Consider the following 12670-nt stretch of genomic DNA (forward strand, 5'->3'; position numbering starts at 1 on the left):
GGGCCCCGTCCCAAGTAGCTCCAGGCAGGAGGCACAGCACCAAGCGGGGCCCCGTGTCCTCCCTGCCCAGGCCTGAGGCCCCATTCAGGGCCACCTCCCCACTGGGCCCAGGGGCAGCTGCAGGTCCGCTCTCCTGTGACATCCTGCAGGCCCCACCGTCCTAGAGGAAATCCCCAGAAGGGCGGGCGGCCGAGACCCTCCCCGTGGCGCAAGGCGAGGCCTGCTGACCCCAGGGCCTACCTCGGGGCTCTGCTCCCCCGCGGTCCCCTGTCCCCCCTGGCGTTCATCCAGACACTTGGCCAGATGCTGGCACATGTGGGCCGTGGCAGCCAGGGTCCGCCGCAGCTGGTGGGTCTCGTCGGCCAGGGAGCGACACAGGACGTGGCTGGCGGCCCGGGCCCGCTCCTTCTCCGCCACACTCCTCCGCAGCAGGGCCACCTCCTTCTCCCGCTCGAGCCCTGGCTGGCTCAGGAGCTGCTGCGCCTCCCGCTCCTTCTCCTCCAGCTGCTCCGAGAGTCTCTCGATTTCCTAAGGGGAAGATTTAAAAGCACAACTGATCTGACTGCAGCTGGAGAATACTCTTGAGAGTCCCTTGGACTGCAAGGAGATCCAACCAGTCCACCCTAAAGGAAATCAGCCCTGAATATTCATTGGAAGGACAGATGTTGAAGCTGAAACTCCAGTACTTTGGCCACCTGATGCGAAGAACTAACTCACTGGAAAAGACCCTAATGCTGGGAAAGACTGAAGGCGGAGGAGAAGGGGACGACAGAGGATGAGATGCTTGGATGGCATTGCTGACTTGACGGACATGAGTTTGAGCAAGCTCCAGGAGTTGGTGATGGACAGGGAGGCCTGGCATGCTGCAATCCATGGGGTCGCAAAGAGTCGGAAACGACTGAGCAACTAAACTGATCTGACTGAAAGAAGCAGCATCAGAAATAAACATTCACAAAGTGAAGACAGGCACAGACGCCCATCTGTACGGGCGTTCATTCGGAGGCTGGCTTCTGGATGGATGATTAACTCAGGAGTTTCAGCCCCAAAAGTTATACCTGAAACGTCATCTAAAATTCCGATTTCAAGAGCAAACTCGTAAGGTTAGATTTTACATCATCAAATTACTAAGTGTGGCAATTGCAAACCTCTTGAAAGAAAGAGCAGAAACTCCCCCGCGGTGGGCAACCCCCAAAGCCACGCCCACGTTCTCACCCCGACACCTGGGAACGTGACTTCATTTAGCTCCAAAGAGCTGTTCAGTCCGTGAGGATGTAATTAGTTAAGAGGAAGGCATGCTGGATCTGATGGACCCTGACCCAATGTCCAGTGCCCTCATAAGAGGCGAGTATGGACACGTAGAAGAGGCTGCGTGTGGCGAAAGGCAGAGACTGGACTGTCCACACCCAGAGGACGCCAGGGTGCCAGCAGCCACTGGGAGCTGAAGAGGACCCGCCCCACACCCTGGTTCGGGGCTTCTGGCCTTCAGAGCAGCGAAGATCAAGGATCTACTGCCTTTGTGCTGTGCACACTAGCTCATGCCCAACTCTGTGATTCCAGGGACAGCAGCCACCAGGCTCCTCTGTGCATGGGGTTCTCCAGGCAAGAGTACTGCAGTGGGTTGCCATGCCCTCCTCCAGGGGATCTGCCTGACCCAGGAAGCCCAAGTCTCTTGCGTCTCCTGCATTGGCAGGTGGGTTCTTTACCACCAGCGCCACCAGGAAGCCTGCCTATTACTGCCTTAGGCCACCCGGCTGATGTTAGAACAGCTCTGGGAAGCTAGTATCCCCGACCACAGTCCTTCAGATGCCGCTGGCTTTCAGCACCCCCAGTTGGGTTCTGCACTCGGCTCTGTGCTGTCCCACTTTCAGAGTAACGTCCACCGTAACGAGCATGCGAGGGAGGTACAGCAGGAGGAGCCCGTCCATCCTACACGGGGGAAACAGCTTCTGGAAAGCCAGGGTGGAGACTGAGCATGCACGGGGAGCGTGGCAGGGAGCATCGGAGCTCCGCTCACGCTCACGCTTACACGAGGGACCCAGGACCTCCCCTCCACTACTCACAATCTGGCCAGGGGTCTCGCCAGGGTGCTGGCACGCGTCTGTGGCACGTGTATTTTGCACTCAGGGGTCTGACAGCACTGTCCTGGTGGCCTGCTTTTCTGCTCCTTGGTAAAATACTGTGTCCCACAGCAGCGCACAACCTGCCTGTTCTTTTCAACTACAGCCTGGAGCTTAAGCCAGAGTGCAGGCTGACCAAGCACACGCCTCCAGCTGGTGTGCCTCGTGCAGACACAGCCACGGGATACATCCCTAGAAGGCGCATCCCGTGCAGACAAGCCACGGATACATCCCTAGAAGGCGTGCCCCGTGCAGACACAGCCACGGGATACATCCCTAGAAGGCGCGCCCCGTGCAGACGCAGCCACGGGATACATCCCTAGAAGGCGCGCCCCGTGCAGACGCAGCCACGGATACATCCCTAGAAGGCGCGCCCCGTGCAGACACAGCCACGGGATACATCCCTAGAAGGCGCGCCCCGTGCAGACACAGCCACGGGATACATCCCTAGAAGGCGCGCCCCGTGCAGACACAGCCACGGGATACATCCCTAGAAGGCGCGCCCCGTGCAGACGCAGCCACGGGATACATCCCTAGAAGGCGCGCCCCGTGCAGACGCAGCCACGGATACATCCCTAAAAGGCGCGCCCCGTGCAGACACAGCCACGGGATACATCCCTAGAAGGCGCGCCCCGTGCAGACACAGCCACGGGATACATCCCTAGAAGGCGCGCCCCGTGCAGACGCAGCCACGGGATACATCCCTAGAAGGCCCACGGCTGGGTCTGCCCAAGCCTGGGGTTAGGAAGTAACTGTGGGGATTCCCCTGTTGGTCCAGTGGCTGGGACTCCAAGCTCCCAATGCAGGGGACCTGGGTTCCATTCCTCGTCAGGGAACTAGATCCCACATGCTGCAACTAAGACCCAGCACAGCTAAATAAATAAAATATTAGAAAAAAGAACTGATGGGGTGGACCTAGAGGCAATCATACTAAAGTCAGAAAGAGAAAGACAAATACCATATATCACGCATACGTGGAATCTAAAATATGACACCAGTGTTCCCACCACACAGAAACAGAGGACACTCTGTGGTTGCCCAGGGGGAGGGCGAGTGGGGAGGGCTGGGGTGGGAGTCTGGGATTAGGAGAGGCGGACAATTAACAGAGAAGGAGCAGACAAGGCCCTACTGTGGAGCTCAGGGAAGTGTACTCGGCATCCTGTGGTAAAGCACACGGGCAAGGATACGAAAGAGTATACACCATATACATACACACACATGCATGGGCTTCCCTGGTGGCTCAGACGGTAAGAATCCGCCTGCAATGCAGGAGACCTGGGCCAGGAAGATCCCCTAGAGGAGGGCATGGCAACCCACTCCGGTATTGTTGCTCGGGAAATCCCATGGACAGAGGGGCCTGTCTACACTTTATGGGGTTGCACAGAGTTGGACACGACTGAGCGACTCACACACACACGTATGTATACATACACTGTTTTATATATATATGTATAACTGACTCAATTTGCTGTATAGTAGGAATTAATGAAATACTGTAAATCAGCTATACCTCAATAAAAGTAAACAACTGGGGGACTCAGGAGCACGGCCAGGCTCTGGGTCCCTCCCTGGGCCCAAACCCACATCCGTGAGGCGAGGGCTGCTCCCCCAGCATCGGTCATGCCCCATCCACAGATAACTCCAGCCCATGACGGCAGCGTGCTAACCAGGTGACCAGAAAATACTCTGAAAGCCTCGTCCTCGTTCTCTTGGGAAAGTTTTTTCACACAGCTTACAGGATCTATTTCTCGACCAGGGATCGAACCCAGGCCCTTGGCAGTGAAAGCACAGGGTCCTAACCACTGGGCCACCAGAGCTCCCTCAGGGAACTTTAAGAGCACCCTTTTCCCCGTTTTCCTCGGACTTTGCTCTAGAAGTGAACAGAAAGACAAGAAGGGAAACTCCATTAGAAGAATCAGTCGGCCTAGCTCTCTTGGGAAAGGCCTCGGGGAAGGCCAGGGACTCACTCATGAAGGTGGCGAGGGGACAGCAGGTGGCCGTGAGGGCAGCGGGCGGGGAAGTGAGGTCAGGCCCTGGCAGATGGGCCATGTCCAGCACCAGGTGGACGGGAAATCAGGACTGGCGACAACGGGTGTGACAAGCGCCAGCGGATCAACTTCAGCAGCAGGGCTCTTGCCCAAAGGCGTCCGGTGCTGGCGCGCCATCAGCCCATCATGCCTCACTGCCCTCTGACCTCACAGGCATCACAGCCAAGCCGGGCAAGGCCCGTTCTTGGAAGGCCACTACTTCATCCTTCCTTTGGGCCCTGATGACCTCACCGCTGGGCTGAAGGAGGAAAAGAGGCCTCTCTCTGGACCTGGCCAGAGGGCATCAGAACCTCCTCCCAACACACGGCCCTCCAGCACCAGGCCGGCCCTGCAGGCCCCGTCCAGGGCCTTCCAAGCCTGTCCACACAGCTGGGGCCGCCGGCAGGTGCCAAGGCACTTGGTCTGGGTGAGCCCCAGAAAGTGAAAGTGAAGTCGCTCAGTCGTATCCGACTCTTTGCAACCCTGTGGACTGTAGCCCACCAAGCTCCTCCTTCCATGGGATTCGCCAGGCAAGAATACTGCAGTGAGTTGCCATTTCCTCCTCCAGGGGATCTTCCCGACCCAGGGATCAAACGCAGGTCTCCCGAACTGCAGGCAGACGCTTTAACCTCTGAGCCACCAGGGAAGCCCAACCCTGATGGGAGGGCAGGCTCTCTCTGCAGACTGTCCCGGCAGCACTGAACCTAAAACACAAACCCAGACCCAGGTCTCGGCCTTGGACTGTGTTCCTTAAAAACTGGCCACTTTTGAAGGCCTACCAGCCAATCAAGGCCCCGTCCTGTGCTTTCCTGTGGGAAATACGGCAGAGGCTTCCCTCCAAGGGGACACAGCCCCAGGCCAGCACGGCCCAGCCTCCCCGGGCGCGTCTCCCTGTCCAGCAGCACAGCCCTGCGGGGATCCTGTCGCTGCCGGGGGATGGACGTGCCCGAGGACATCGACCACACGTACCCAACTGCACCGAGTTCCCCTCCCAGTGGCTCAAAACCGAATCTGGAGGAATCACTGAGAGCACAGAGCCCTGTCCTGCGGGGACGGTCACCTCCCTGAAAAGCTAACTCAGGTCAGAAGCTGTGACTTCAGCGGGAGCACCTCTGTCCTTGTCTCTATCTGATACGGAAGAGTATTCACGTAAAACAGAAGTGTTTACGTGTCCTGTATGTGAAAGATATCAATATACATAAACAAATATGCATGTTGTGAATGCAGACAGAAGTCTGTACGCGACACCAGTGCAGGCCAGGCCCCGTGGGGCCAGCTTCTAAGGCTCACGGGGGTGAGTGGCCAGGAAGTCAGTGACCGTAAGGAGGCAGCGGCACCGGCTGCCCTGGCCTCTGCCTCCACCTCCCGCCACCCCCTCACATCCTCTGTGAGGCCGGAGGACTTCGGGCAGCACCTCATCTGCAAGCGTCCTGAGCTGCTAGATGGAGACAGGCTGAGCAACAGCGCAGCAGGAGGTCCCCCGGCTTCAGGGGCTCGTGGGGTTTCCCAAAGACGCTCCTCGCCGCACCCACCCCAGGAGGAGGCCAGGAGGTGTCTGCGAAGAAGACCGGGGGTGCCGCCTCAGGACCGGGGCCCCTTCTCCACCTGCTGACGACACAGACCCAGAGCACCGCACCTGGCCGACGAGGGGGAGGACTGCTCGGATCTGAAGGACACAATGACTTGATGTTTTGTCTTAAAAATCTTCCTTCAAACATCAGTTTAGAAATGACCTGGCTCTGGCATCCCAGGTGGTCCACAGCTTAAGAATCTGTCAGTGCAGGGGACACGGGTCTGACCCATGGAAAAGACCCCCACATGCCATGGGCCAGCTAAGCCAATGGGCTGCAACGATGAAGCCCGCCCGCTCCGAACCTGAGCTCCACGGCCAGAGAAGCCACCGCAGCGAGAGGCCTTCACCCCACGACGGAGAGAAAGGCCAGAGCAATGAAGAGCCGGCACAGCTGTAAACAAAGGCCCAGAAAGAAGGACCGACCTGGCTCACGTGCAGACTTGCCACAATGACAGCCTCACCGCCAGGAACCAGCCAGCGCCTGAGGAACGAGGCAGGCCACTGCAGGCTGCTCCCCGCCCGCCAAGGGCCGCCTGACCTACCGCCCCACAGCCGCATGCAGACCCCAGACCCCTGCAGCCCCCAGGTTTTCAGCACTTGTTGCTCTGAAGTAGGAGGCACACTGGCCCGTCTGGCCACGTGTCCCAGTCCAGTTCGTAACCGTTAGAAACTGCACGCATCACACCGTCTCCGCCTCCATCTTCACGGGGTGTCTTATAAGGATACCAGGCACCGGGGGCCCACCCTAGTCCAGGAAGACCTCACTTTATCACACCTGCAAAAGCCGTACTTCCAAATAAGGTCTCAGTCGCTCAGGCATCTCCAACTCTTTGCAAACCCATGGACAGCAGCACGCCAGGCCTCTCTGTCTTTCACCATTTCCCGGAACTTGCTCAAATGCATGTCCACTGAGTCAAAGATGTCATGCAACCATCTCATCCTCTGCCACCCTCTTCTCCTGCCTTCAATCTTTCCCAGCATCAGGGTTTTTTCCAGTAGGTCAGTTCTTCACATCAGATGGCCAAAGTATTGGAGCTTCAGCTTCAGGATCAGTCCTTCCAATGAATATTCAGGACTGATTTCCTTTAGGATGGACTGGTTGGATTTCCCTGCAGTCCAAGGGACTCTCAAGAGTCTTCTCCAACATCTCAGTTCAACAGCATCAATTCTTCGGTGCTCAGCTTTCTTTATAGTCCACCTCCCACATCCATACATGACCACTAGAACAACCATAGATTTGACTACAGGAACCTTTGTCAGCAAAGTAATGTCTCTGCTTTTTAATATGCTGTCTAGGTCGGTCATAGCTTTTCTTCCAAGGACCAAGCGTCTTTTAAAAACTTTCATGACTGCAATCACCATCTGCAGTGATTTTGGAGCCCAAAAAATAAAGTCTCTCATTGTTTCCATTGTTTCCCCATCTATTTGCCATGAATGAAGTGATGGGACCCAGATGCCATGATCTTAGTTTTTTGAATGTTGAGTTTTAAGCCAGTTTTTTCACTCTCCTCTTTCACTTTCATCAAGACTCTCTTTAGTTCCTCTTTGCTTTCTCCCATTAGGGTGGTGTCATCTGCGTATCTGAGGTTGTTGATATTTCTCCCAGCAATCTTGATTCCAGCTTGTGCTTAATCCAACCCAGCATTTCACATGATGTACTCTGCATATAAGTTAAATAAGCAGGGTGACAATATACAGCCTCAACATACTCTTTTCCCAATTTGGAACCAGTCCGTTGTTCCGTGTCTGGTTCTAACTGTTGCTTCTTGACCTGTATACAGCTTTCTCAGGAAGCAGGTAAGATGGCCTGGTATTCACATCTCTTGAAGATGATCCACACAGTCAAAGGCTTTTGCATAGTCAATGAAGCAGATGTTTTTCTGGAATTCCTTTGCTTTTTTATATGATCCAATTGATGTTGGCAATTTGATTTCTGGTTCCTCTGCCTTTTCTAAGTCCATCTTGTACGCCTGGAAGTTCTTGGTTCATGTACTGTTGAATAAAGCCTAGCTTGAAGGATTTTGAGCATTATCTTGCTAGCATGTGAAATGAGTGCAATTGTGCAGTAGTTTGAGCATTCTTTGGCATTGCCTTTCTTTGGGATTAGAATGAAAGCTGACCTTTTCCAGTCCTGTGGCCAACGCTGAGTCTTCCAAATTTACAGACACATTGAGTGCAGAACTTTAACATCATCTTTTAGAATTTGAAATAGCTCAGTGGAAACTGATCACCTCTATCCACTAGCTTTGTTCGTAGTGATGCTTCCTAAGGCCCACTTGACTTCACATTCCAGGCTGTCGGCTCTGGGTGAGTGGTCACGCCATCGTGCTTGTCTGGGTCGTGAAGGCCTTTCTTGTGTAGTTCTTCTGTGGGTGCTTGCCACCTCTTCTGCTTCTGTTAGGTCCACACTGTTTCTGTCCTTTATTGAGCCCATCTTTGCATGAAATGTTCCCTTGCTATTTCTACTTTTCTTGGAGAAATCTCTAGTCTTTCCCATTCTCTTGTTTTCCTCTTTCTTTGCATTGTTCACTTAAGGCTTTCTTATCTCTCCTTGCTAGTCTATAGAACTCAGAATTCAGATGACTTTCCTTTTCTTCTTTGCCTTTTATTTCTCTTCTTTTCTCAGCTATTTGTAAGGCCTCCTCAGACAACCATTTTGCCTTGTAGAATTTCTTTATTTTGGGGATGGTCTTGATCACTGCCTCCTGTACAATGTCACGAACCTCCGTCCATAGTTCTTCACACACTCTATCAGATCCAATCTCTTGAATCTATTTGTCAAATTTCCATTGTATAATCACAAGAGAATTTATTTAGGTCATACCTGAATGGGCTAGTGGTTTTCCCTACTTTCTTCAATTTAAGTCTGAATTTTACAATAAGGAACTCGTTATGTGAGCCACAGTCAGCTCCTGGTCTTATTTTTGCTGCCTGTGTGGAGCTTCTCCATCTTTGACTACAAAGAATATAATCAATCTGATTTCGGTATTGACCATCTGGTGATGTCCACGTGTAGAGTCGTCTCTTGTGTTGCTGGAAGAGGGTGTTTGCTATGACCAGTGTGTTCTCTGTTAGCCTTTGCCCTGCTTCATTCTGTACTCCAAGGCCAAACTTGCCTGTTACTCTAGGTGTCTCTTGACTTCCTACTTTTGCATTCCAGTCCCCTATGATAAGAAGGACATCTTTTTTTGGCGTTAGTTCTAGAAGGTCTTGTGGGTCTTCATAGAACCATTCAACTTCAGCTTCTTCTGCATTCGTGGCTGGGGCATAGACCTGGATTAGTGTGCTACTGAAAGGTTTGCCTTGGAAACAAACCAAGATCAATCTGTTGTTTTTGAGACTGCACCCAAGTACTGCATTTCGGGCTCTCTTGTTGACTGTGAGGGCCATTCCGTTTCTTCTATGGGATTCTCGCCCGCAGTAGCAGATGTGATGGTCACCTGAGTTGATCTCACCCACTGTCTTCCATTTAGTGTCCTAATTCTTAAAATGTCAATTTCACTCTTGCCAACTCTTGTTTGACCAAGGTAAATCAATTTACCTTGATTCATGGACCTAATACCCCTGGTTCCTCTGCAGTCTTTTTCTTTACAGCACTGGACTTTAGTTTCACCACCAGACAACATCCACAACTGGGCGTTGTTTCCACTTTGGCTCAGCCTTTTCGTTCCTCTGGAGCTATTTCCTGCTCTTCTCCGGTAATACACTAGGCACCTACCAACCTGGAGTCCCTCTTTCAGTGCTGTATCGTTTCGCTTTTTCACACTGTTCATGGCGTTTTCCAGGCAAGAATGCTGAAGTGGTTTGCCATTTCCTTCTCCAATGGACCACGTTTTGTCAGAACTCTCCACCACGACCCATCCGTCTTGCGCGGCTCTACACGGCACAGCTCACAGTTTCACTGAGTTAGACAAGGCTGTGGTCCATGTGGTCAGTTTGGTTAGCTTTCTGTGATTGTGGTTTTCATTCTGTCTGCCCCTCTGATGGAGAAGGATGAGAGGCTGGTGCAAGCTTCCTGATGGGAGGGACTGGCTGTAGGGAAAACTGGGTCTTGCTCTGGTGGGCGAGGCCATGCTCAGCGAATCTCTGATCCGATTCTCTGCTGATGAGCGGGGCTGTGCTTCTTCCCTGTAGTTTGGCCTGAGGCGGTCCAGTCCTAGAGTCGCCATCTCTACTGCAGGCTGTAGGCTCTACGATAGGGGTACTGGTGACCTCTGCCCAGAGGACTGAGGCCAGCAGGCCGCACCCCCCAGGACTGCCGCTGCCAGTGCCCCTGAGCACACAGCTGGCCACTGCCGACTCACGCCTCTGCCAGAGACTCTCACGCACTCCTAGGCAAGTCTGGCTCAGGCTCCTGTGGGGTCATGGCCCCTTTCTCCTGGGTCCTGGTGCACACAAGGTTTTGTCTGTTTCCCCAGTCCTTTGGAAGTTCTGTAATCACATCCCGCTGACTTCAAGATCAGATTCCCTGGGATGCCAGCCCCTTTGCCAGATCGCCAGGTTGGGAAGTCTGTTGTGGCCCCTAGAACTTTTGCAACAGTGTGAGAACCTCTTTGGTATAATTGTTCTCCAGTTTGTGGATCACCCACCAGGCGGCTCTATGGTGGGTGTACAGTCAAAGCTATGGTTTCTCCAGTATCATGTACGAATGTGAGAGTTGGACCATAAAGAAGGCTGAGCGCCGAAGAATGATGTTTTTGAACTGTGATGCTGGAGAAGACTCTTAAGAGTCCTTTGGACAGCAAAGAGATCAAACCAGTTAATCCTAAAGGAAATCAACCCTGAATATTCAAAGGAATGATGCTGAAGCTCCAATACTTTGGCCAACTGATGCGAAGAGCCAACTGAGTGGAAAAAGACCCTGATTCTGGGAAGGATTGAGGGCAGGAGGAGAAGGGGACAACAGAGGATGAGATGATTGGATGGCATCATCGAATCAATGAACATGAGTTTGAGCAAACTCCAGGAGATGGTAAAGGACAGGGAAGCTTGGTGTGCTACAGTCGATGGGGTCACAAAGAGTTGGACATGACTTAGTGAGGGAACAACAACAATAAACCTAGAAAGATCTCCAATCAGCAATATAACTTTACAAGTTAAGGAACTAGAAAAGAAAGAACAAACTAAATGCAAAGCTAGCAAAAGGAATGAAAAATAAAGATTAGGGCAGAGATAAATGAAATAGAGAACAGAAAAACTATAAGAGAAATCAATGAAACCAAAAGTTAGCTCTTCAGAAAGATCAGCAAAATGGATAAACTTTAGCTAGACAGATTACAAGAAGAAAGAAGACACTAATTACTAAAATCAGCAATGTACGTAGAGATGTTACTACCAATTCTATGAAAATAAAAATGATTACAAATGAGTACTATGAACAATTATAAACCAGCAGATGAGATAACCTAGATGAAACAAATTCTTAAAAACACAATTTCTACCAAGACCAAATCACAGAAACAAAAACTCAATAGACATCTAACTACCAATAGTAAGCAGAGTGAATCAGTAATCAGAGATCTGCCCACAGGCTTCCCTGGTGGCTCAGTGGTCAATCCACCTGTCAGTGCAGGAGACACAGGTTCGATCCCTGATCAGGGAAGATCCCAGATGCTGCAGAGCAACTAAGCCTGTGCACCACAAGTATTAGCCTATGCTCCAGAGCCCGGGGATACCGACTGCTGAAGCCCAAGTGCCTGAAGTCCGTGCTCCTCAAGAGACACCACTGTGCTGAGAAGCCTGCGCACCGCGACAGAGCAGCCCCTGCTCCCCCGACTAGAGAAAGGCCCGCATGGCAACGAAGACCCAGCCAGCCAAAAATACATTATTTTTAAAAAATATCTCCCTACAAAAAAAGAAAAAAGGCTTGACACTGAAGATTTTTATCAGTGAATTCTATCCAGTATTTAAGAAATATTAATAATACCAATTCCTCCCAAACTCTTCCAAAAAACCGAAGAGGAGGCAACATTTCCTAACTTATTCTGTGAGGTCAGCAGCCAGACAGAGGCAAGAAAGCAACAGACTGATGTCCCTTATGAACACCGATGCAAACATCCTCATGAAGTATGTGCATGCATGCTCACTCAGTCGTGTCTCATTCTTTGTGACCCCATGGACTGCAGCCCACCAGGCTCTTCCGTCCATGGGCTTCCCCGGGCAAGAACACTGGAGTGGGCTGCCATGCCCTCCTCCAAGCCCACACACTGTATCTGAAGACAATCAGGTAACTTGATTAATATCTGATAAACAACAACATATGAGACGAGGTCTTCCGAGGAACATAAGGCACGACTGTGTGTCCTTGTCTGTTTTCCATCTCTAACAGCATCAATCCCTTGCAATGAAATGAGAGTGCTATTATTAATCTTTTCTAATCACAACATTTTTCACCACATTTGCTACATGTAGATTTAGGTAATAACAGTACTGTGCTGTGGTTACCTTCACAAACATATTTCATCCAAAAAAAGGAAGGGAGGGAGGAAGGAATTGATCAACGTAACCTACTACATTACCAGAAGGAAGGGGAAGAAAACATATGATCATATCAAGTGATGCAGAAAAGCATTCGACAAAATTCAACACTTTCATAATAAAAACACGCAACAAACAGCAACAAAAGGAAACTACCTCCGCGTAAAACCATAGAAAAACCCACAGCGAACACCACCTTGCTGTTGTTCAGTGGCAACGTCATATCCACCTCTTTGCAACCATCTCCCAGAGTCTGATCGACGGATGTCTGTTGAGTCCATGACGCCATCCAACCGTCTCATCCTCTGTCACTCCCTTCTCTCCTGCCCTCAATCTTTCCCAGCATCAGGGTCTTTTCAAATGAGTCAGTTCTTTGCATCAGGTGGCCAAAGTGTTGGAGCTTCAGCTTCAGCATCAGTCCTTCCAGTGAATATTCAGACTGATCTCCTTTAGGATGGACGGGGTGGATCTCCTTG

The 12670-nt window shown here is 51.7% G+C and overlaps 1 protein-coding gene across 9 annotated transcripts in view; it reads right to left on the reverse strand.

Annotated features, from left to right (window-relative positions):
* The window catches only part of TNIP2 (TNFAIP3 interacting protein 2), a 57452-nt gene that overhangs the window by 32247 nt on the left and 12535 nt on the right, over positions 1–12670 (reverse strand). For all 9 annotated transcript variants that reach the window (XR_015165071.1, XM_086404543.1, XM_086404545.1 and 6 more), the window contains exon 2: positions 241–528. Coding sequence is in view for 8 of the 9 variants with exons in the window: in XM_086404543.1 (XP_086260669.1) it covers positions 241–528 (288 nt within the window). In the remaining variant the exon portion in view is untranslated. The remainder of the gene's footprint in view (positions 1–240; positions 529–12670) is intronic.

This window comes from Bos grunniens, chromosome 6 (assembly GCF_055505025.1).
Source record: "Bos grunniens cultivar Pamir isolate PY7600 chromosome 6, Bosgru_T2T1.0, whole genome shotgun sequence".
Lineage (NCBI taxonomy): Eukaryota > Metazoa > Chordata > Mammalia > Artiodactyla > Bovidae > Bos > Bos grunniens.